Source organism: Salvelinus alpinus, chromosome 27 (assembly GCF_045679555.1).
Source record: "Salvelinus alpinus chromosome 27, SLU_Salpinus.1, whole genome shotgun sequence".
Classification (NCBI taxonomy): domain Eukaryota; kingdom Metazoa; phylum Chordata; class Actinopteri; order Salmoniformes; family Salmonidae; genus Salvelinus; species Salvelinus alpinus.
Genome location: NC_092112.1, coordinates 41375419 through 41400198, shown reverse-complemented (window position 1 = coordinate 41400198; position 24780 = coordinate 41375419). Strand labels below are relative to the sequence as shown.

At 42.6% G+C, this 24780-nt stretch overlaps 2 protein-coding genes across 2 annotated transcripts; one reads left to right on the top strand and one right to left on the bottom strand.

Annotated features, from left to right (window-relative positions):
• Nucleotides 1-13062: 13062 nt before the first annotated feature.
• Nucleotides 13063-15435, bottom strand: LOC139556582 (small ribosomal subunit protein uS14). Its single transcript, XM_071370708.1, has 3 exons — nucleotides 15300-15435; nucleotides 14796-14895; nucleotides 13063-13161 (listed from the first exon to the last, which is right to left on the bottom strand). Exons 1-3 carry the CDS (start codon nucleotides 15359-15361, stop codon nucleotides 13153-13155), a joined length of 171 nt encoding a protein of 56 aa, XP_071226809.1. The 5' UTR covers nucleotides 15362-15435; the 3' UTR covers nucleotides 13063-13152.
• A 3708-nt stretch (nucleotides 15436-19143) lies between these two features.
• LOC139556581 (alpha-1,6-mannosyl-glycoprotein 2-beta-N-acetylglucosaminyltransferase-like) lies at nucleotides 19144-24502 on the top strand. Its single transcript, XM_071370707.1, has 3 exons — nucleotides 19144-19420; nucleotides 22070-22382; nucleotides 22753-24502. Exons 2-3 carry the CDS (start codon nucleotides 22356-22358, stop codon nucleotides 24124-24126), a joined length of 1401 nt encoding a protein of 466 aa, XP_071226808.1. The 5' UTR covers nucleotides 19144-19420; nucleotides 22070-22355; the 3' UTR covers nucleotides 24127-24502.
• The last annotated feature ends 278 nt before the right edge of the window (nucleotides 24503-24780 follow it).

Sequence of the window (24780 nt, the reverse complement as noted above, 5' to 3'; positions counted from 1 at the left end):
GGCAGGCAGACACACAGAAGACCTCAGGAGGCTGATAGACCCTGACAGAGACCGATAAGCACTTTCCTAGAATACCTGTCTGTCCACACTAGCTAGCTCGCTATCCAGTCCACAGTGGAGCAAAAACGTTATCGCTCACAACACCGCCGCAGCGCCAGCCTGTTCCCTACAGTGTCCACCACATCCTCAGTCTTTCCACCCTGGCGACTTCTTGCCACCTCTCCTCACAGGGTTCCACAGCTCAAGGCTGGGTTGGTGCAGTAGGTGAAGTGGTGAGGTAGAAATGTGGAGAAATTAGTCAGTCGGCTCAAACTTGACTCTTTTTATTAGAAGCATCCAGCTGCAAATTATGCTCGCTGACGCCGCCTGGTCTGAGAATCGCAAAGCGCATGCCCACGCAACCTAAACTCACAACGTGTTCCAGGGCATCAGTGTGTTAAGCTACCAGTCGGCCCTAACTCTGGTCCAGGAAGTTATATTCGTGTGTTAGTATCATAGTGGTCGAAGTTGGGATAGCAATGACTGTATATATGAAGTGGGAGCACTAGCTAGCCTAGCTATGTGTTCAGGATGAATTTGTCATACAATGTTAATGCCAAAAATCACTACAACCAAGCAACCACTTTTTATTTAACCCTTATTTTACCAGGTAAGTTGACTGAGAACATATTCTCATTTACAGCAACTACCTGGGGAATAGTTACTGGGGAGAGGAGGGGGAATAAATGAGCCAATTGGAAGCTGGGGATGATTAGGTGGCCATGATAGTATGAGGGACAGATTGTGAAGTTAGCCAGGACACTCTTATGATAAGTGCCATGGGATCTTTAGTGACCACAGAGAGTCAGGACACCCGTTTACCGTCCCATCCGAAAGACGGCACCCTACACAGGGCAATGTCCCCAATCACTGCCCTGCGGCATTGGGATATTGTTGCTTGTGCCTTAGCTGTCACCTTGATAAATTGGCTACACTGGCTCGGTAGCTAGTAGTACTAGCAAGCTAGTAGTTTAGGAGCTAGCTTGTGGATACTAATAACTAACCACTTTTGTCTGTCCTATTAGCTAGCTAGTGCTACTAGCCGCTAGCAGAGAGGAAGTGGCGAAGCAAGAGGGATAACTCGGGATAACTCAAAATATTCTCCAGCAGGTGGCTTTTTTGGGGTGGGGTTTCGCTCACCAAGGGGGGAGTTTTGTATGGAGGTCAATGAGAATGGCGAAAAACACTTCATATCTGAGTTCTACCTGTTAGTGCTATCCGGAATTCTTGGGACGTCCCTACCCTAAACCCCAACCCTAATCTCAACCCCTACACTAACCCTAACCTTAAACATAACAATAACCCTTACCTAACTCTAACCTTACCCTAACTGTTACCTTAACCATTTTACATTTCAACTTCACTGGGGTAGGGACGTCCCAAGGATATCAGGTAGCAAGGACCGTTGTGATTGTTCACATGCATATCTGTCCCACTTCATCTTGCCTCCTCCCGACTGCCTTCCATTTTTTAAGACATTTATTTTCATTGTTAGAGCGGCCAATGGAGTATTTGGTCAATATAATGGAACATCTGTGCCGCTAGCTAGTAGCTTCGAATTCTAAATGTAATTTCACCACCCGTGCTGTTGGTGGCAGTAACCCACCATCCTCTCTGACAACATTCGACATCCTGTCTCATCTCACATGTCTCACAGCCTCTGTGATGTGAGCAGGTATCTGCTGGAGCCAGAACCAAATGCTTTTTAATCGCTGTTTTGACCATGGCCTGGTTATTAATGCACAATTACAGATCTGGCCTAATGCTTAAGTAGCTCTCCAATTCAGTAATATACATGTTTTACAAGTCCCTACTTTAAGCATGTAACTCTACTGTATTTTGAGTCATAACTTAACCTTAATTGTCTAATTATGTCACTGGTTCTCCTCCTGTGGGAATGATTACTGTCCATTCCCTCATAATCTTTAACCAGACACACAGTCCCATTCACTGTGACATAAATCTTGGTCTCCCATTCATCATGACCAAAATAGAGGTGTTTATTCAAATCCATAACAGCTCTTAACCCTCATAGTACCAACATATTTTACATACATGGATTACCAACTGGGGTCATTTTGAACCAATAATAAACTATTAGAAATTCAACAATCATAGAAAAATGATCAACTTCATTATCATCAAAACATCATTAGATATGTAAATAATGTTATCTGAAAGAAAGGAAATCTCAAAATATACTGTTGTTTTTGCTAAATTACAGTTAATTTGCATATTCTTTTAAACAAACAAAAAACAATTCCCTTAAAAATGTGCATCTTTTTTCCCAAGGCACTATCCACATAAGTTGTAGTATCATTTAGTTTTTAGAATATTGAAATAAATACTAATTTTGTCATATTTGTTTGTAAAAACGACTACCATTTAAAGTGGCGGTACACCAAAATTTGAAATATACTTAATTTTATTAACAGAAAGGGATTCACAGAGACAATGACCAAAAATATTATGAATTCCTAATGTTTGGTATACTCAATGTACAGTTGAAGTTGGAAGTTTACATACACCCCGGATGGAGTCATTAAAACTAATTTTTCAACCACTCCACAAATTTCTTGTTAACAAACTATAGTTTTGGCAAGTCGGTGAGGACATCTACTTTGTGCATGACACAAGTACTTTTTCCAACAATTGTTTGCAGACAGATTATTTAACTTATTACTCACTGTATCACAATTCCAGTGGGTCAGAAGTTTACATACACTAAGTTAACTGTGCCTTTAAACAGCTTGGAAAATTCCAGAAAATGATGTCACGGCTTTAGAAGCTTCTGATAGGCTAATTGACATCATTTGAGTCAATTGGAGGTGTACCTGTGGATGTATTTCAAGACCTACCTTCAAACTCAGTGCCTCTTTCCTTGACATCATGGGAACATCAAAATAAATCAGCCAAGACCTCAGAAACAAAATTGTAGACCTCCACAAGTCTGGTTCATCCTTGGGAGTCAATTTAAGGTGTTCCTGTGGATGTATACCTTCAAACGCAGTGTCTCATTGCTTGACATCATGGGAAAATCAAAAGAAATCAGCCAAGACCTCAGAAAACAAATTGTAGACCTCCACGTCCATAAGTCTGGTTCATCCTTGGGAGCAATTTCCAAATGCCTGAAGGTACCACGTTCATCTGTACAAACAATAGTACGCAAGTATAAACACCATGGGACCATGCAGCCGTCATACCGCTCAGGAAGGAGACGCGTTCTGTCTCCTAGAGATGAACGTACTTTGGTGCGAAAAGTGCAAATCAATCCCAGAACAACAGCAAAGGATTTGTGAAGATGCTGGAGGAAACAGGTGCAAAAGTATCTATATCCACAGTAAAACGAGTTCTATATTGACATAACCTGAAAAGCCGATCAGCAAGGAAGAAGCCACTGCTCCAAAACCGCCATAAAAAAAGCCAGACTACGGTTTGCAATTGCACATGGGGACAAAGGTCGTACTTTTTGGAGAAATGTCCTCTGGTCTGATGAAACAAAAATAGAACTGTTTGGCCATAATGTTTGGAGGAAAAAGGGGGATGCTTGCAAGCCGAAGAACACCATCCCAACCGTGAAGCACGGGGGTGGCAGCATCATGTTGTGGGGGTGCTTTGCTGCACTTCACAACATAGATGGCATCATGAGGGAGGAAAATTATGTGGATATATTGAAGCAACATCTCAAGACATTAGTCAGGAAGTTAAAGCTTGGTCGCAAATGTGTCTTCCAAATGGACAATGACCCCAAGCATACTTCCAAAGTTGTGGCAAAATGGCTAAAGGACAACAAACTCAAGGTATTGAAGTGGCCATCACAAAGCCCTGACCTCACTCCTATAGAATATTTGTGGACAGAACTGAAAAGTTTGTGCGAGCAAGGAGGCCTACAAACCTGACTCAGTTACACCAGCTCTGTCAGGAGGAATGGGCCAAAATTCTAACTTATTGTGGGAGGCTTGTGGAAGGCTACCCAAAACGTTTGACCCAAGTTAAACAATTTAAAGGCAATGCAACCAAATACTAATTGAATGTTTGTAAACTTCTGACCCACTGGGAATGTGATGAAAGAAATAAAAGCTTAAATAAATCATTCTCCTATTATTCTCACATTTCACATTCTTAAAATAAAGTGGGGCTCCTAACTGACCTAAGACAGGGAGTTTTTACGAGGATTAAATGTCAGGAATTGTGAAAAACTGAGTTTAAATGTATTTGGCTAAGGTGTATGTAAACTTCTGCCTTCAACTGTATGTAAGGTCATTTTTATGTTGTACTTGGTCATCAGTGGTGGAATAGTACCGTATTGTCATTCTTGAGTAAAAGTAAAGATACCTTAATAGAAAATGACTCAACTAAAAGTGAAAGTCACCCAGTAAAATAGTACTTGATTAAAAGTAAAAAAATTAATTGGTTTTAAATATACTTAAGTATCAAAAGTAAAAGTATAAATAATTTCTAATTCCTTATATTAAGCAAACCAGACGGCACTATTTTCCTTCTCTTTTTTTACGGATAGCCAGGGGCTACCTCCAACACTCAGACATAATTTATAAATGAAGCATGTGTGTTTAGTGAGTCCGCCAGATCAGAGCCAGTAGGGATGACCGGGGATGTTTTCTTGATAATTGCATAAGTTTGACCATTTTCCTGTCCTGCTAAGCATTCAAAATGTAATGAGTACTTTTGGTTGTCAGGGAAAATGTAAGGAGTAAAAAGTACATTATTTTCTTTAGCAATGTAGTGAAGTAAAAATTGTCAAAAATATAAATAGCAAAGTAAAGTACAGATACCCCAAAAAACTACTTAAGTAGTACTTTAAAGTATTTTTACTGAATTGCTTTACACCACTGATGGTCATACCTAGTTATAACCAGTTAAAACCGTAGGCGAGTACATAATGTGCTTTATTTCTGCAGGGGATCTGTCTATCTGGTCAAAATCACTGATACAGGTCCCCCTCTACCCTCTGGTGGTATGGATAACTCCAGAAAGACCTAGATTAAAATAAAGGTATCATCTATCAAATTGCTATAGCCGGAATTAGGTGTTTTTGGTTGGGGTCAAAATTATGCCAAAGGACTTCAAATGTTTTAAAGTCTATACTGATACATAAACAGTAAACAATTATTTAGATTTATTAAGAATACGTTGATTGACAAACTCGTAAAAAAAAAAAAAGATTTGAAAAAATATGCCTCTGGGGTCTAAATGACCCCAGTCTGTATTATTAGTGTTAATTCGCCTAGCGCGGCGCTCATCCCATCAGCGTTCATTCTGCTCTTTAAAATGGTTATAATTTCCATTGACCTCTCTCTATTGATCTGTCTATCTGTTTATACCCTGCACTAATCAATGGGAACCTGCCTCTTAAGTGATCCATATAATTCTCAATTACTCCCATTACCAACACTGTCCTCAAACACATCCTCCAGTCCCCCCCTCCTTTAAATATGTGGACACTGCATCATTTTAACTGGTATTGGATCCTCCAGCGGGTCAACACAACGAAATCAATAGCCCCAGAGAGAACAGAGGAGAGGAGAGAGGATTTTTCTCGCTCTATCCCAGGCAGAGTTGCAGAGATCTGATAGGGAGAGGTGGAGGTGGAGGTGGAAGTGAAGGTGGGTGGGTGGATGCCAGAGGCACAGCAAATTTACTGGAAGCCCCACATATCACAGCACAACCACAACAACAAGGTCTCTCTGCTCTGCTGCAACGTGTCTTAATCTTACACCTGTCTGTCGTCGCTGCCGGCGTGAATATCTCTACTTAACCTACTCATTTAACCCCTCGCTGCACTTCCAGCTGCGGAAAATTACAGGGCCGGCTAGCGATGTAAAAGAGCTTCAAGTGATTCCAGACGGGTATAAAAATTCATAGGCTATCTAGCTACCGCAATGGCCGCCGTTTTTACAAGAGGCCCGTGTCAGCTACCATTTAAATAACAGCTCTGGGAAGGAAGGGATCTCTTTAGTGAGGCAAAGCTATTTCAGAAAGCAGCTCAAGAAGCTCTTGATCCAGGCGTCCTTGAGTTTGGGCTCCCGCTTCGCAAAACATCATCCACCACCAAGCAGCGACAGGTCGCCATGGCGGGTCATCGTGAGTGTGCGCGAGAGGGATGGCATTTCCATGGCGAACGGCGGCTGGCTGATCTGTATTTCAAATACAAAATGTGAGTGATGGTGAGTAACCACGCAAGTCACCTAATTATTCAGCTGTGGGTCAAGGGTCAAGCCCCACTCTGATTGTCTCCCCTCAATCACTGCTGTAGAGAGAAAGTACTACTCATATCCCTTGACTTTGAATGTCCTTCTATTTTCCATTCAGCATCTATGAGCCAGCCCTAAACTAATTTCCTCCTCTTCAAAATTGAAGGTTGAATTTTGGACCAGAGAAGAACGCCTCGTTATGTCTTTCACTCAGGAATGATCTCTGGACTCTCAATGGCAGAGAGGTTGTCACTGGAATCAGTCCAGCAGCCACTTTATTTATTAACCTTTATTTAACTAGGCAAGTCAGTTAAGAACAAATTCTTATTTACAATGACGGCCTACCCCGGCCAAACCTGGACGATGCGGGGCCAATTGTGCGCTGCCCTATGGGACTCCCAATCCCGGCCGGATGTGATGCAGCAAGGTACTGCAGTGACGCCTCTTGTCCTGAGATGCAGTGTCTTAGACCACTGCACCACTCGGGAGCCCTTTAGAACTCTAGAACCGTCAACATGTGTGCCAGTTCATTCTCTGCCTTGAATTAGAAGTTAGAGCTACAGTCTGTGATTCGTACATTCGACTTTGAAATTAATGAAATATATATTGATATATATTGATTCTCGAAGAATATAACTTATAAATAATCTCAAGTTTAGTTCAACTGTCTTACCCCATCAGTATTTTTTTTTATAAACCATACAACAAACACTGTATAGCTTCAAAACATGGTTAAAACTATCATTTGGATCTCATGTATGGTCAATCCTACATATATGAATTTGAGAGTGGTTACATTTCTCCAGCCTCGTCACCAACACAAAAAAGTGTTGGGGCGGCCATTTTGTTGTCGTTTGAATCCTGGTTAAGCCCTTTAACACGAACTGCTAGCATTGAGACGTGAATGGAGAATGGCAATAACAGGTCACTGACAAGGCACTGGCACAGTCACAGACATCACTATAAACCGGAGATGGAGAGATATCAAACACTGTAAATGTGTGGGCAGCAGAAACCTTAAATGTTCATGTCTAAACCTACTGGGCACACACTGGTTGAATCAACGTTGTTTCCACATCCTTTCAATTACATTTTGTTGAACCAATGTGAAATAGACGTTGAATTGGCGTCTGTGCCCAGTGGGACGTGTCTCGCTGTATGATATATTTCCAGTAGTAATTCAGCCATAGCAATTATCATGTGAATCGGTTGTGCACGCAAAGCTGGAAATACTCTGTGGTGCATAACACCTTGCGGGCCATCATGAGTCATCAGGAGTCATGGCATTCCAATGAGTCAGGTCATCCCGTGTCTGGTAGATGTAAAGCCTCGCTAAAACACAAAAACACAATGGTTATGAACCTCACACACTCCCACCACTACAGTCCCTGGCAATGTTCCCTCAAATGTTTTTTCAGCACAGAGCAAATTTCAGGTCTGCTGAGCGCAAACTTCTGTGCAACTTCCAGCGAGTGTTTACTGTGAATGCTGAGGCTATACACACTTTAAGTAACAGTTTAACAGTGGTCAAGTAGGCTACTGTGGCTATTTGATCATAATGTAGGCCTACCAGAGTGGCCTACCATCAAAAACTATGGAGAAAATGCATCCCATGACATTTTAACATGGAAATAGCTGTTCTATCATTCAGCCTACAGTAGCAGCCAATGTGTGATGTTCAATGTAGGTCTACATTCCATGAGACTTTTGAAAAAAACACGCAGGGCTTGACATTAATTTTTATCCACTCAGACAGGCAGGTGACTGAAAATGTTGTGTTGTTTGATGCAAGAAACCACAAAATAAAATGCATTATTATTCCCATACCATTATTACAGAGAATCAGACAAATGACGCTACCCTCTGCCTGTTGGCTACTTAGCTTATTCACGCCTGCCTCAAATTACAACACTGCCCATTCACATGTAAACCATCTTTAAGACAAGAAAAAGGTCTTTAACTGACTTGCTTTTCAAAGATGTCTAGAAATGTACACATTTTGTGCTCTTTTAGGAAGCAATCACTCCCCTATTGCTGCCTACAAATTTTCTATAACTGGGCTAATAACTCACTAACTAGCAAAGGATATGAACAAAATGTGCACACATGGCTACATGCAGCTCTCGCTTTGATCTCAAAACAAGCGCATCTACTCACAACCACTCATGCTGTAAACACAGTTCAGTTCAAAGTAAATAGCACAGTCCATATATGGTAATGGTCTATTTGCATATAGGCCTTTTGCAGCTCTGATTGGTTATGCCGCACCGGTCTGTGTAGAGTATGGGCTGAGTCGTGCGTGTAAATGCAATAGAATCCTACTCCGATGCGTTCTGCCTACAACAAAATCTCTGATATTTCTTCTGAGCGGCAGTCTGGGGGAGATGCCTGGCAGTTTCGGGGCTGAGGGAACATTGGTCCCTGGGAAAGTATTGGTTTAATGTCAAAAGTTACATGTAAACCATCTTCAATCTTTAATGTCACTCTCAGGCTGTCTTAAAGGTTCATAAAGGACGAATGAATGTTCAAATGTCAGCAGAAGTTACATTCAGGTCGAGACACAGCGATTCAAAAGGCTAACATCAAAAACAATGTCAAGAGGAATTTACAAGAGGAATATAGAATTCCCACGATATGATTATTGGTAGGTAGAACCTTCTATTAGGCTATGTAAAAGACAGCTCTGGTAGTAGGCCAGATAGGGGATATTCATGTTACAATACAAATAATCAAAAAGTAAAAAATATCAAAGCCAATTGCCAAAAGGGATTCACTGACACTGAGGTATATAAATGGTCATAGGTTAGTCTAATGTGGAACTAAACATGACATTAAACACTGAGCATGTAGCATATTGATATGCTTCACGTTTCACACACATCATCTGGCCAGTAGCAGTAATAGCTCTAGCTGGTTTACAGCTGTGGCCGATCCATTAAGGTATATGGTATGGTTATCCATCCATGGCCAGTAACACAGAAACAAACTACAGAGAGAGCTGGCAGAGTACCACATGCCCCCGGGCAGCCTGTGGACGTTGATCGGACTCCGAGGGGAGCATGTGCTGTGACACCATTTCTGTGCATATTGTTAAATGTCCCTTCTTGATCTTTTCAACTTAGAAGTAATTCCGCTGTTCGTGAGGGTTTAAGCGTAAGGTTATGTAGCACATTCAGAGAACAAGTCACCCTGTTACACCTTCACTCTCTCTCCCTATTCCTCTGACCAGCTCCCTCGTATAGAGACACTCTCAATACCAAATGTCTCTCCCCTGACCCCTTTCTTCGCTCTGTGAATTACATCTCAATCTGTCTGTCTCCAAATCAAACTGAAGAATGCATGGCCAGGTTTACAGTTAATATTTGGATAAACGGCAAAGAGAATGAATGTCAAAATAATGGCCTACATCTCCACTGTCCTTGCCCTCTCTGTGTGTCTTCTTCTGTCTAGTCTAATCTATTTGTAACCGAAGCTCATACTGCTTTCATTCCACATTCTCTCACACACACCTTCACACATATATGAATGCGCACACACACACACACACACACACACACACACACACACACACACACACACACATCACAGTGGCATCAGATAAGACAAGCACCATCAGTGATAGATTAATTTCATCATGAATGTCCACCCTTTGACTCGTCCCCTCCTCCTTGTTTGGTGTTGGCTGCCCCCCCCCCCCCCCCCGCAGTCTCACCCCTCTGCACCACACTTCAAATGGCACGCAGCATTCAATTAGCTATGTCCCAGCTGACAGCTTTATCAAGGCATCAAGGCTGACTCTTACCAGTCTGCATTTGCATCTCTTCTTAACAGTGGGTAGAGAGCCTCTTCCCAGGGAGCTGGGCAGGCCCCCCGTCGACTCGCTCTTTGAACGTTCCAAGCCTCTTGTATTGATTTGTTGGGTTTCAGCTGCGGTGCACCGCTGCCCCCTAAGGTGGAGCATTGTATTGCATGCAGCCTTTGAATGAGAACTCAACTCATTATGGTTGCAGCAAGAGAGGGAGAAGCACACACTGTCCTGAAATGTGCATATTCGGTTAAGAATGAATACAGTGGTAGAGTAAAGCTATGGATGATCTACTGAGTTAGATCTTTCATTGGGATGATCAACAAGAATAGCAATACTAGACCCACTCAACTGAGTGCCGTTGAGAGGTATCTTGAGATGGAATATGACTACACACGGTGAACATGAACACACTGCATAACCCTATCTAAGACAGTGTTTGAATACGACATTGCTTGATTGAGTCTGTGGTGGAATGAAAAATGGGTTTTAGTTAGAGACATTTCCCGTAGGAACTCTCATTGGGGGACTAAAATGGCTGAAAAGGTCTGATGGAGCCTATCAAGCCACTGGCATACTGTCCTCTATCGAGTCTAGACTACAGGCACTCAAAATAGAACTAAATGAAAGACTTCATTTGACAGGCAGAAACAGTAATGCACAGATTAATATGTAATAAAAAGTATCATATGCAATCTATTGACTGTATTCTGCATTTTTACCCACGGGTCTGTATGCACTTTTAACCTTCATAAAATAAACATGTATTTTGGTTAGTTGATGGTTTTCAAAGTGAAATTTGATTTATTCTGATTATACTTTTTTGCTTGTACTAATGTACTCTCTTTTTTATCAGTTCTGGCATTGATTCTGATCTTCACCAAATATTGTGGATACAGATGGAGCTTTGGAAAAGCTTGAATGAGAACGGCAATCAGCCATTCATTCCCTCACATCCCTACAGAGGCCTCTCTCAGTGAAAAGGGCCTCTGTGTGTTAGCAGCCGAAAACAGGTAAACACCGTGGAACATTTCCATGCAAACCGGGCCGAGAAACATTCTAAATGAATTTATTTTGCTGTACTCTCTGAGATGGGAGCGCTGCAGAGTGCCTGGCAGTCAAAATGCTGCAACAAGAGGGAGAGGGTCCCCAGCGCATCTCCACAATAACCACATCTGCAGGTTTTCACAAAATCAAATAGACCACTTTAGCTAGTGTGCAAGGAGTATAGGCCTACACAGGCAAGCAGGCACTTACACACACACCTACGCAAACCGCAGGGACACGCTCACACACATACCCACAGGCACGCAAACTCCCCTTGACATATATTTTTATGATATAAACCAGTGTGTAGGCACTCATGCATGTTAATCTGGAACGTGCACCTCCGCCCTGCCATACATGTATTCCCCTTCCATAAATGGAGAGACGTTACCGCTCATTACACACACACTCTCTCCCTTTGTATCTCTTTCAGGCAGGATGGAAATCTCATCATTGTTCAGGTGTCACAGAGAAGAAAGAGCAGCTCCTCATCAAACTGTAGCCTGAAACCTCACTGCTGCTCCTCCTATCGGTGCCTGACCCCAAGCCAGGGGAAATGGAGAACTTCAATACAACACTTTTCTAATGACTGGAGTTCTCTTTTATTAATTGCAGGTGAAGGAAAGGGGTTAACATTTTGACGTGTGATGGGTCATGAAGAATGTGGAATAGTAACTACAGTATAGGCTAGTGTGTTGATTACCTTTCTGTACAGCACAACAAAATTGTGTAGCGCTTCTCTGCCATCTGGTGGACAAAAAGTCACCTTCCTACAAATACAATGCTACGTCAAACCACAGAGATAACGACAATGTAGTTGAACATCAGCCTAGTCTCTCATATAATCAAATTGCTTCAGAAGCATTCATTTTGTAATGCAGCTGAGGCAGTGTAATAGCGCACAAAAGTATATCAGCGAATGTCCAGTTTACCACATCCTTTATGCAGGTTCTACAATCTATGCTTCTATCCTTCTGAGATTAGGCTTGTTATTTTGCCAAAAGATAAATTCATGGTTATCACATTCACTATGAACGACATGGTCAATCTGTATTGATAATTCATTGTCTGTATCCATCCCATTGAAATAACTTGGTTATGTCCCAATTCTCTCTTTCCTGCCAGTGTACCCTTTACCTTTCAGATTTGAAAATAAATGACTGGTATAAGTGTGGAAACTCTCCACCCAATGCTTTTAGTTTAGTGAGCAGTGAACACCGAAAACGGTGGCTAAATGAAGATTGTTCACGTAGACTTTTTCCCCCCAATGTTAAATGGCCTCAGTACCAGTCTACTTAACAGGATGGGTCTCCAATAGACACCATTAGCAGCTGGGTCTGGTCTACTTATGTCATTGACTTTTATTGAACGATAAAGAAACAGTAAGACATCTCGCCTCCTCTTCCGTCTTGTGTACAATTCAGGAGATATTGAGACACACCCATTCATTGTGGCAAGGACGAGAGGGTGTGATTTTCCTGAGTATCATGCAGTCATTTGCTACCTAACAGGAGCAATTGCACTTTCCACGCCAACCAGTAAACATGCATTTCAGTTTTCCAAACCAGAATGAGACTTACGCAGTCATTTTAAACCTGTCAGATGACAATTTAACAAGAGCTGGTACACAATCTAGAAGTGATTACTTGCAGCAGCCCCTTTTGAGTTTTCAGAAATGTTTCAAAGTTCTACCAGAACATTATGTCAATACTGGCAGTAAGATATCAAAATTAACTAAACAGTATCTAAACTTTGACAGCAGTTGACAACCTGGGTATAGGCTTAAACATCTTCAGTGTTTAGCACTCAGAGGATATCTCAGGAGAGTAAACACTACATTGTGCAAGGCAACAGTGAAGGTAGCACTTACTAAAGCTTCAATTAAGCGAATCACCATCTAACAGATGCGAATCAGTTTGCATATCATGCAAAACATCAACATACGACAAGACCAATATGTAGAACAAAAGAAAACATTTATTTTCATTTCTGGATCATCCCGTTCCCAGTTGGTTTGACCTCCTGGGGAACCTTCAGCATCCAATGCATTTAGTCCAGCTGTGAAAAAGCAATATCAGGGTTAGATTGATGTAAAGATTTACAACTAATCAACTTTGTCAATAGAATGGTATTGTAGAATATCATTAAGAACATAATTTTATTCATAATATAATCAATAGGTTAAGTATCTAGCCAACTAGCTAGTGATATACAATGCATTCGGAAAGTATTCAGACCCCTTAACTTTATCCAAAAGATTTGTTACAGCCTTACATAAGTATTCAGATCCTACACTCAGTACTTTGTTGAAGCACCTTTGACAGCAATTACAGCCTCGAGTCTTCGGTTTGACGCTACAAGCTTGGCACACCTGCATTTGGGGAGTTTCTCCCATTCTTCTCAGCAGACCCTCACAAGCTCGGTCAGGATGGATGGGGAGCGTCGCTGCACAGCAATTTCCGGGTCTCTCCAGAGATGTTGGATTGTGTTCAAATCCAGGCCACTCAAGGACATTCAGAGACTTGTCCTGAAGCCACTCCTGCGTTGTCTTGGCTGTGTGCTTAGGATTGTTGTTCTGTTGGAAGGTGAACCGTCGCCCCCAGGCCGAGGTCCTGAGCGCTCTGGAGCAGGTTATCTCTTGATCCTGACTAGTCTCCCAGTCCATGGCACTGAAAAACATCCCCACAGCATGATGCTGCCACCACCATGCTTCACCGTAGGGATGGTGCCTGATTTTTCCCAGATGTGACATTTGGCATTCAGGCCAAAGAGTTTAATATTGGTTTCATCAGACCAGAGAATCTTGTTCCTCATGGTCTGACAGTCCTTTGGATGCATTTTGGTAAACTCCAAGCGGGCTGTCATGTGGCTTTTGCTGAGGAGTGGCTTCCGTCTGGCCACAGCCCTAAAGGCCTGATTTGGCAGAGTGCTGCAGAGACAGTTATCCTTCTGGAAGGTTCTCCCATCTCCACAGAGGAACGAACTCTGGAGCATTGGGTTCTTGGTCACCTTCCAGACCAAGGCCCTTCTCCCCCGATTGTTCAGTTTGGCCGGGCAACCAGCTCTATGAAGTGTCTTGGTGGTTCCAACTTCTGCCATTTAAGAATGATGGTGTCCACTGTGTTCTTGGGGACCTTCTATGCTGCAGAAATATTTTGGTACCCTTCCCTGATCTGTGCCTCGACAATCCTGTCTCGGAGCTCTACAGACAATTTTTTCCACCTTGTGGCCTGGTGTTTGCTCTGGCACTGTCAACTGTGGGAACATATAGACTGGTGTGTGCCTTTCCAAATCATGTCCAATCAATTGAACTTAACACAGATGGACTCCAATCAAGTTGTAGGAACATTTCAAGGGTAATCAATGGAAACAGGATGCACCGGAGCTCAATTTTGAGTCTAATAGCAAAGGATCTGAATACTTAAGTAAATAAGGTATGTTTTTTTTGCAAACAATGTGTTGATTGTGGGGGGAAACGAAATTTATCAATTTTAGATTAAGGCTGCAATGTAAATGTGGAAAAGGGGTCAATACGAATGCACTGTAACTGCCCCATGCTTGGTAAACTACCTGTCCTGTGCATTCTGAAGCAGGAATTCCTTTACCGCTGACCTTACCATATTCAACAATGTCAACAACTAGCCAACGGTGACTTACAGTGGATATATAGTGTGTACAACGCAAATACTCGCCTTAACAAAGCCGATGTCGTTCGCGTACTGCCTGAAGCACTGGCGGCACATGTTGAGCCCGTATTTACGGATCAAACCGTGTCTGTTCGAGCATACCCGGCTGGAAAACAAAGAATGCAAATATTAGACAAGAATGATGAATGATTTAATAAGTGCCCAGCAAATTCAAGCTCATTCAAAGTTAGCCAGCCAACGACGTTACCTAGCTACAGTGTTGGCAGCAGATAAACCTGCAACATTCACATTCAGAGGTATAATTATGACAGAAAATAGGTTCTCACTAGCCACGTCACTGTACTTAGTACTACAAGCTGCCAACAGCCAACGTTAACATGCGCTAAAAATGTGAGGCCCAGCGTTGTTGCACATCAACCGCCATATTAGCTCGAGCGAAGCCCTCATGTGGTTCAAAATGTACACCAAGAATTTGGGTACGTGAAAATCTACCGGACTCTAAAATTAACTTTAAAGAAAATACTAAACGATATATTGAAGATAACTGACCAGGATCGGGATCCCTGACCGAATTTTCTAGGATGACTCCAATAGAGCTGCTGATGACCCATCTTGTCTCTTTTGCTCCGATGTCAGAAAGGAATAAGGGTGCGCATGCGCATAAAAATGTTAAAAATGTTCTGCCGGGCGTCTTCCGCCCACAATGCATAGCGGAAAACATCGCATTGCGTGCATTCTTGTAGTACACCTCTAGATGGCGCCAACAACCTGCAGCAGCATCAACAACCCATCTGGAGTCTGGTGCTGCAATTGTTGACTTGAATAGATGCTGAATTTATTACATTTCCCCAATAGGCTGACCACGCCGCCGTTGCAAAATAAATGTAGAAATCTATGTTATTCAATTGTTCCGTGTTACACGGAACCCAAACCGGCTGCGCACGTGCACCATCGTGCATAAATGTATTTTGTCTCCCTACACCAGACGCGATCACGACTTGCAGGTTAAAATATCAAAACAAAATCTGAACCCAAACCGGCTGTGCATGTGCGCCATCGTGCATAAATGTATTTTGTCCGCCTACACCAAACGCGATCACGACACGCAGGTTAAAATATCAAAACAAACTCTGAACCAATGACATTAATTTGGGGACAGGTCGAAAAGCATTAAACATGTATGGCAATTTAGCTAGTTAGCTTGCACTTGCTAGCTAATTTGTCCTATTTAGCTAGCTTGGTGTTGCTAGCGAATTTGTCCTGAGATATAAACATTGAGTTGTTATTTTATCTGAAATGCACAAGGTCCTCTACTCCGACAATTAATCCACACATAAAATGATCAACCGAATTGTTTCTAGTCATCTCTCCTCCTTCCAGGCTTTTTCATCTTTGAACTTATATGGTGATTGGCATCTACACTTTCATAGTATTACGACGAAAACCGGCAAAACAGTTCGTCTTTCAATCACCCACGTGGGTATAACCAATGAGGAGATGGCACGTGGGTACCTGCTTCTATAAACCAATGAGGAGATGGGAGAGGCAGGACTTGCAGCGAGATTTGTGTCAGAAATAGGAATGACTTCTATTTTAGCCCTTGGCAACGCACTCTTTGGCGCGTGCGAGCAGTGTGGGTGCAATAATTTAATAACATAGATTCCTACATTTATTTTGCAACACGCGAGCAGTGTAGTCAGGGTATTAGTGTGGCTCAGTTGGTAGAGCATGGCACTTGCAACGCCAGGGTTGTGGGTTCATTCCCCACGGGGGGACCAGGATGAATATGTATGAACTTTCCAATTTGTAAGTTGCTCTGGATAAGAGCGTCTGCTAAATGACTTAAATGTAATGTAAATGTAATATTCGGATGAATAGCTCAACAAGGCATTTGTACAAGCAGCAATCATTCATTTAAAATGGCATGCTGTTAAATATTTACAATAATACATATGCAGAACTAGCCTACCCATCTTTCATCTCCTCAAATGCATAGGTGAATCAATAGAAAAGTACGTAAGAAAATCAACCAGATTGAGATCATTTCACTGTGCAATTATCATTTAATAAGAAAAACAAATCCAACAAACTGTGAACACAGACGAGGGTAGTGCGTACCGCCCAGTACATCACTGGGGCAAAGCTTCCTGCCATCCAGGACCTACAGTTGAAGTCGGAAGTTTACATACACTTAGGTAGGAGTCATTAAAACTCGTTTTTCAACCACTCCACACATTTCTTGTTAACAAACTATAGTTTTGGCAAGTCAGTTAGGACATCTACTTTGTGCATGACACAAGTAATTTTTCCAACAATTGTTTACAGATAGATTATTTCACTTATAATTCACTGTACCACAATTCCAGTGGGTCAGAAGTTTATATACACTAAGTTGACTGAGCCTTTAAACAGCATGGAAAATTCCACAAAATGATTTCATGGCTTTAGAAGCTTCTGATAGGCTAATTGACATAATTTGAGTCAATTTAAGGTGTTCCTGTGGATGTATACCTTCAAACGCAGTGTCTCATTGCTTGACATCATGGGAAAATCAAAAGAAATCAGCCAAGACCTCAGAAAACAAATTGTAGACCTCCACATCCACAAGTCTGGTTCATTCTTGGGAGCAATTTCCAAATGCCTGAAGGTACCACGTTCATCTGTACAAACAATAGTACGCAAGTATAAACACCATGGGACCACGCAGCCGTCATGCCGCTCAGGAAGGAGACGCGTTCTGTCTCCTAGAGATGAACGTACTTTGGTGTGAAAAGAGCAAATCAATCCCAGAACAACAACAAATGACCTTGTGAAGATGCTGGAGGAAACAGGTACAAAAGTATCTCTATCAACAGTAAAACGAGTCCTATATCGACATAACGTGAAAGGCCGCTCAGCAAGGAAGAAGCCACTGCTCCAAAACAGCCATAAAAAAAAGCCAGACTACGGTTTGCAACTACACATGGGGACAAAGATCGTACTTTTTGGAGAAATGTCCTCTGGTCTGAAGAAACAACAATAGAACTGTTTGGCCATAATGACCATCATTATGTTTGGAGGAAAAAGGGGGAGGCTTGCAAGCCCGAAGAACACCATCCTAATCGTGAAGCGAGGTGGTGGCAGCATCATGTTGTGGGGGTGCTTTTGCTGCAGGAGGGACTGGAGCACTTCACAAAATAGATAGCATCATGAGGCAGGAAAATGATGTGGCTATATTGAAGCAACATCTCAAGACATCAGTCAGGAAGTTAAAGCTTGGTCGCAAATGTGTCTTCCAAATGAACAATGACCCCAAGCATACTTCCAAAGTTGTGGCAAAATCGCCTAAGGACAACCAAGTCAAGGTATTGGAGTGGCCATCACAAAGCCCTGACCTCAATCCTATAGAAAATGTGTGGGCAGAACTGAAAAAGCGTGTGCGAGCAAGGAGACCTACAAACCTGACTCAGTTACACCAGCTCTGTCAGGAGGAATGGGCCAAAATTCACCCAACTTATTGTGGGAAGCTTGTGGAAGGCTACCCGAAATGTTTGACCCACTGTGAATGTGATGAAAGAAATAAAAGCTGAAATAAATCATTCTTTCTACTATTATTCTGACATTTCACATTCTTAAAATAAAGTGGTGATCCTAACTGACCTAGGACAGGGAATTTTTACTAGGATTAAATGTCAGGAATTGTGAAAGAACTGAGTTTAAATGTATTTGGCTAAGGTGTACGTAAACTTCCGACTTCAACTGTATATACTAGGCGGTGTCCGAGGAAAGCCTAACATATTGTCAAAGACTTCAGTCACCCAAGTCATAGACTGTTCTCTCTGCTGCCGCACGGCAAGCGGTACCGGAGCGCCAAGTCTAGGACCAAAATGCTCCTTAGCAGCTTCTACCCCCAAGCCATAAGACTACTGAACAATTAATCAAACGGCCACCGGGACTATTTACATTGCCACCTCCCCATTTGTTTTTACACTGCTGCTACTCGCTGTTTATTATCTATGCATAGCCACTTTACCCCTACCAACATGTACAAATTACCTCGACTAACCTGTGACCCCGCACATTGATCCCTAGTTATTGTCACTTTATTCTGTTACTTTACGTTATTTTTTACTTTACTTTATTTGGTAAATATTTATTTAGCTCTTTCTTGGACTGCATTGTTGGTTAAGGACTTGTAAGCAAGCATTTCACGGTAAGTCTACACCTGTTGTATTTGGCGCATGCGACCAATACAATTTGATTTGATTTAAATATGACTTTGTTTATCTATTGTTCAAAGAAATGACTAATTCTTAAGAAATAGCATACCAACTATATACATGCAATATTGTATTTACAGAGATCTCCATATTGTTACATTGTTTATAATCTTACAGTTCACTGGTTCAGTTCCACCCGATGCTGTCAATTCAATGCAACATTGTAGCATAGCCAATAATATCATTTTTATGTTTTGAGAGCCCCCCTCCGGAGTAATGCATTGTGGGAGCCAGAGGTAGGCAGCGGTTTGGAATTTTGTGCCAGCGTTAGCTAGCTAGCTGGTTAATGTGTTATTTTGATCAGCAATTGGGAGCAGGAGAGGAGAGAAGTGATGGAGGAGAACGAATTTCTCATGTCATCGCACTGTTAATTCCGGCTGAGAAAGCTGCATAGTACGACTACCTTTTTAGGTAAATATAAAAACGCAGTTTTCCACGATTGAAGCTTGTTGCGACAGTCTGTTTTGGCCATGAATTGAGGCGCAGCTGGGGTGCTTGTTTGTAAATATGATACGCTCGCACCAGCTAGCTTTTACGAGCCTCATTTATACGTTGCTAGCTAGCTACCGTAACACTTGGTAAACAATGTTTAAGCTACCAAATATAGCTTTCTGGTAGTTGTGTATGATGCAGACCTACACCGCATAAGTCTCGAGCGAAATGGGGTTGGTGGTTTTGACGTATCTGTCCCTGCGCGCCAGTTCTGAGCTACCAAGACGATAGCTAGAAGGAAGATAGCATAATTTGCATGAACTAGATTTGGTTAGATAACCCACATATCGCGCAACGGATGCCATGGGAAGGAGGAGATGATAAACGACAGATTTTCTTCTTTTTTTTACATTAACATTCACAAACATAAGAAAAGGGTCTAGTTTTGAAACGATAGGTGGTGGTTAGCTTAGCTCTACAGCTTGTTGACTGTTTGTTGACAGAGAAATTATGTTTTTTTCTTAACGGTGTACATTACACGCCTGTCATGCAAACTTACTAGTGAACGTCAGCATGACAGGCGTGTAATGTACACCGTAAAAAAACGAATATCGTTGCTCTGTTTTAGGCAAGGTAGTCTGTGATCCAGTGCAAACGCTCTTGATTTGTGTATTGATTGTGACAGTGCCTCTGGGCAGTAAAGAAACGATGCTGAGAAAATGAGAATAGAGAACTAATCATAGAATGTTGAAGTGGAGCTCGGGATGATATGGGAAGGCTCCTATGTCTAAATTAAGATTCTAGCTAAATCATGATGACTGGCAGATACTTTGTGAAGATAAATAAAGTATTTTCCCTAAACGACAATCATTTAGCCTACAGATTGAGATATACAGTGTATTCAGAAAGTATTCCAGACCCCTTGACTTTTTCCACATTTTGTTACATTACAGCCTTATTTTAATCCATGTTATAATAATGTTTTTCCTCAATCTGCACACAATACCCCATAATGACAAAGGGAAAACAGGTTTTTAGACATTTTTGCAAATTTATAAAATAAAAAATAAAAAACTTATTTGCATAATTATTCAGACCCCTTGCTATGAGACTTGAAATGGAGCGCAAGTGCATCCTGTTTCATTGATCATCCTTGTGATTTTTCTACAACTTGATTGTGGTAAACTTGTGGTAAATTTAATTGATTGGACATGATTTGGAAAGGCACACACCTGTCTATATAAGGTCCCACAGTTGACCGTGCATGTCAGAATAAAAACCAAACTATGAGGTCGAAGGAATTGCCCGTAGAGCTCCGAGACAGGATTGTGTCGAGGCACAGATCTGGGGAAGGGTACAAAAAATTCTGCAGCATTGAACATCCCCAAGAAAACAGTGGCCTCCATCACTCTTAAGTGGAAGAAGTTTGGAACCACTAAGACTCTTCCTAGAGCCGCCTGGCCAAACTGACCAATCGGGGGAGAAGGGCCTTGGTCAGGGAGGTAACCAAGAACCCGATGGTCACTCTAATATTGCTCTGTGGAGATGGGAGAACCTTCCAGAAAGACAACCATCTCTGCATCTCTCTGGCCAATCAGGCCTTAATGGTAGAGTGGCCAGACGGAAGCCACTCCTCAGTAAAAGGAGGCTGCACATGGCAGCCCGCTTGGAGTTAACCAAAAGGCACCTAAAGGACTATCCGACCATGAGAAAAAATATTCTCTGAATGCCAAGTTCACGTCTGGAGGAAACCTGGCACCATCCCTACGGTGAAGCATGGTGGTGGCAGCATCATGCTGTGGGGATGTTTTTCAGCGGCAGGGACTGGGAGACTAGTCAGGATCGAGGGAAAGATAAACGGAGCAAAGTACAGAGAGATCCTTGATGAATACCTGCTACAGAGCGCTAAGGACCTCAGACTGGGGGTGAAGGTTTTACCTTCCAACAGGACAACAACCTTAAGCACACAGCCAAGACAATGCAGAAGTGGCTTCGGGATAGGTCTCTGAATGTCCTTGAGGGGCCCAGCCAGAGCCCAAACTTGAACCTGATCGATCATCTCTGGAGAGACCTGAAAATTGCTGTGCAGCAACGCTCCCCATCCAACCTGCCAGAGCATGAGAGGATCTGCAGAGAAGAATGGGAGAAACTCCCCAAATACAGGTGTGCCAAGCTTGTAGCGTCATACCCAAGAAGACACGAGGCTGTAATCGCTGGCAACGGTGCTTCAAAAAAGTACTGATTTAAAGGATCTGAATACTTATGTGATATTTAAAATAAAATTAAAATAAAAAAAATATTTGTCATTATGTTGTATTGTGTGTAGAATAATGAGATATTTTTTCAAAATATGGAAAAGGTCAACGGGTCTGAATACTTTCCGAATGCTTTTGTGGAATGTTTTTTTGTCCGTGTGTTGTCTGTGATGCGTTTTGCAGATTGTTGTCTAATCTTTTGTCATAAAACAAATAGTTTTGTTCACCTGAAAAGATCTATGCACTCCAATAAAACAGCAGGCTTTTATCATTGACATGATGTATGTGGGTTGCATTTAATAAAGGACGCTGGTTTAGTACACACAGTAAGGAATACTACAATTACTTTAATTATTTTCTCTTTGTCTTCCAGTGGGTTCCATGCACACCCCTACCCTGCAGCCTCTTAGCGACCAACATGCCTTATGGAACTCTCCCCTGGCATCACTGATATTCGACAAAAACCCATGTTTACATTCCAAAAGTTAGCTCTAGCAACCAGCAACAGGCGTTAGCAACAAACACAATTTGAGGCCGTTGTTTTCCAAGTCTGCATGCCTCCCTGCCTGGCCGCCAAGCACAGCAGTACCATTTGAAATTGCAAACCTGTGTTTCTCAACAATCAACTCCTCGCCCTTCCCAAGGGGTGACAGCCTATCATGAGATTCCGAATCTACAAGAGGAAGGTACAATACACAACGAGTCCCAAGTCATGTGTATGTGCTGCATGTTTCTGTACTGGGCATGTTTAAAATGGCACAAACAAAACACATTATTCGGAAAAAAAAACAGTCATAGACAATATAACAGTCATAGACAATCTTATTGTGACATATTTAGTTCAGCTGAAGAAACAGGACCTACTGGATCAATTGAATAAGATATTAACTCATTGTACGCTCATATGAACTCTGTTACATAGAGTAAGTTTATCTTCAAAAAAGAAAATAGAAACAACAATGCAATTGGCAACAATAGTAAAATAACGCCAGAAGAGGGAAAGATAGAGTCCAAAACCGGGCATGGGATATGATTTGATTTGTATCTTATGTCCAGGTGGTAATACTGACGCTGGTGGTGGTGGTGTGTGGCTTAGCCTTCTGGACCAGTGGGAAGCAGAAGAAGAGCAGTGGAGTGGTGGTCCCCAAAGAGGCTGATGGAGCGAGGAGAAGCAGCAGTAGTCAGGTGCAGCCACAGGCCACACCTGCAGTCAGTCGGATACCCATCGTACCGCCAATCGCACCTGTAGCACCTGCCAACGATACCCAGCTGGAGAACCACCCCAAAAAACAACTGGAGAAGGAGAAAACGGTAAAACCGGATGTGGACAACACTACCCTCGTCTACCGTGGCATCGTGTTCCAGCTCAACTTTGACCAGACGGTGAGGCACGAGGAGAGGTTCAGAGCAGTGAGGAAGAAGGATGATCTGGTGGTGGTGGTACAGGTGCACAACAGACCTGACTACCTGAGGCTGCTGGTGGAGAGTCTGAGGAAGGCCCGGGGCGTGGAGAGCATCCTGCTCATCTTCAGCCATGACTTCTGGTCCCCCGAGATCAACCAAGTGGTGGCCTCGGTTGACTTCTGCCAGGTCCTCCAGATCTTCTTCCCCTTCAGCATCCAGCTGTACCCCCAGGAGTTCCCGGGCCACGACCCCAGGGACTGCCCCAGAGACATTCCCAAAATGGATGCCTTAAAGCTGGGTTGCATCAACGCAGAGTACCCCGACTCATTCGGCCACTACCGCGAGGCCAAGTTTTCCCAGACCAAGCACCACTGGTGGTGGAAGCTGCACTTTGTGTGGGACAGGGTCCGGGCGCTGAAGGACCACCGGGGCTTGGTGCTTCTTATCGAGGAGGACCACTTCCTCTCCCCGGACTTCCTCCACCTCCTCAAGCTGATGTCGATCCTGAAGAGGGAGAATTGCCCAGACTGTGACATCCTGTCTCTGGGGAGCTATGGCCACATCAGCTACGCTAGCAAATCCAACAAGGTGGAGGTGAAAGCCTGGAAGTCCACCGAGCACAACATGGGCATGGCTCTGAGCAGGGAGACCTACCAGAAGCTCCTCCAATGCACTGATTCCTTCTGCACCTACGACGACTACAACTGGGATTGGTCCTTGCAGCACCTGACCGTGACCTGTTTGCCCTCCTACTGGAAGGTCATGGTGAGCGAGGCGCCCCGTGTCTTCCACGCCGGGGACTGCGGAATGCACCACAAGAAGTCTGTGTGCATGCCATCCAGCCAAAAGTCCAAGATAGAGAACATCCTTCAGAGCAGCAGCAATCAGCTGTTCCCCAAGAACTTGCTGATCACTAAGAGACTGCCAGCTAACGGGGCAGGGGGGGTGGCGCCCCATGTGAAGAACGGGGGCTGGGGGGACATTAGGGACCATGAACTCTGCAAGAGCTACCTTCGATTACAGTGACTTTATTATCATTATTATATTGTTACTCTTCTCTTTTTTTGCATCCTCTGACTTTAAGAAAAAGAAAGCCTTTTAAAAATAATCTTTATGGACTATTTCTTCATATTGCCTGTTTTATCGGACTGTTCCGGACTGTTCCAAATAAAAGAGTATGTTGGGTTTGGAAGTTTCTCTTGGTATGTATATCCAAGGCATTGATTTAGAGTATACAGTATATCCTCCGAAAAGTTCTACAGTATGTAATCTGATAAAATGACTGTGGTGCCTTTTTCCCATACATAATTGTTCAAGTGTTTCATTATTTGCATTCATAATAGCTTTCAATAGCAAGAATGCCATTGGTTTTTTTAGCTCAAATTAAACTGGATATGTGGAGCATCTGTGTAAAGGGAGTAAATTGTGACCAAAATGAGAGCCAGTGGGGACAGTCAAATCTAGTGAATTAGTGGACTTTACTATCCCAGTCTGCATGCATAATTCATTTTGAAGTTATTTATATGATATAGATTTGCTGAGATCAAAGCAGGTCCTCGGAGACACCTTGTCCCATTTACATGAGCTTCCATTTAACTTCTATTCTCAATAGGTTTAACAGTATGTCCTTCCTACCAGAGTATTAAGAGAGGTGCCAATAGGAATGCTGATCAGATTAAT

Coding starts and splice junctions, on each gene's coding strand:
- LOC139556582 (XM_071370708.1), bottom strand. CDS start 15,361: ATGGGTCATCAGCAGCTCTATTGGAGTCATCCTAGAAAATTCGGTCAG. Junction 14,896..15,299: donor GGTCAGGGATCCCGATCCTG/GTCAGTTATCTT, acceptor TTTGTTTTCCAG/CCGGGTATGCTCGAACAGAC.
- LOC139556581 (XM_071370707.1), top strand. CDS start 22,356: ATGAGATTCCGAATCTACAAGAGGAAG. Junction 22,383..22,752: donor TCCGAATCTACAAGAGGAAG/GTACAATACACA, acceptor TCTTATGTCCAG/GTGGTAATACTGACGCTGGT.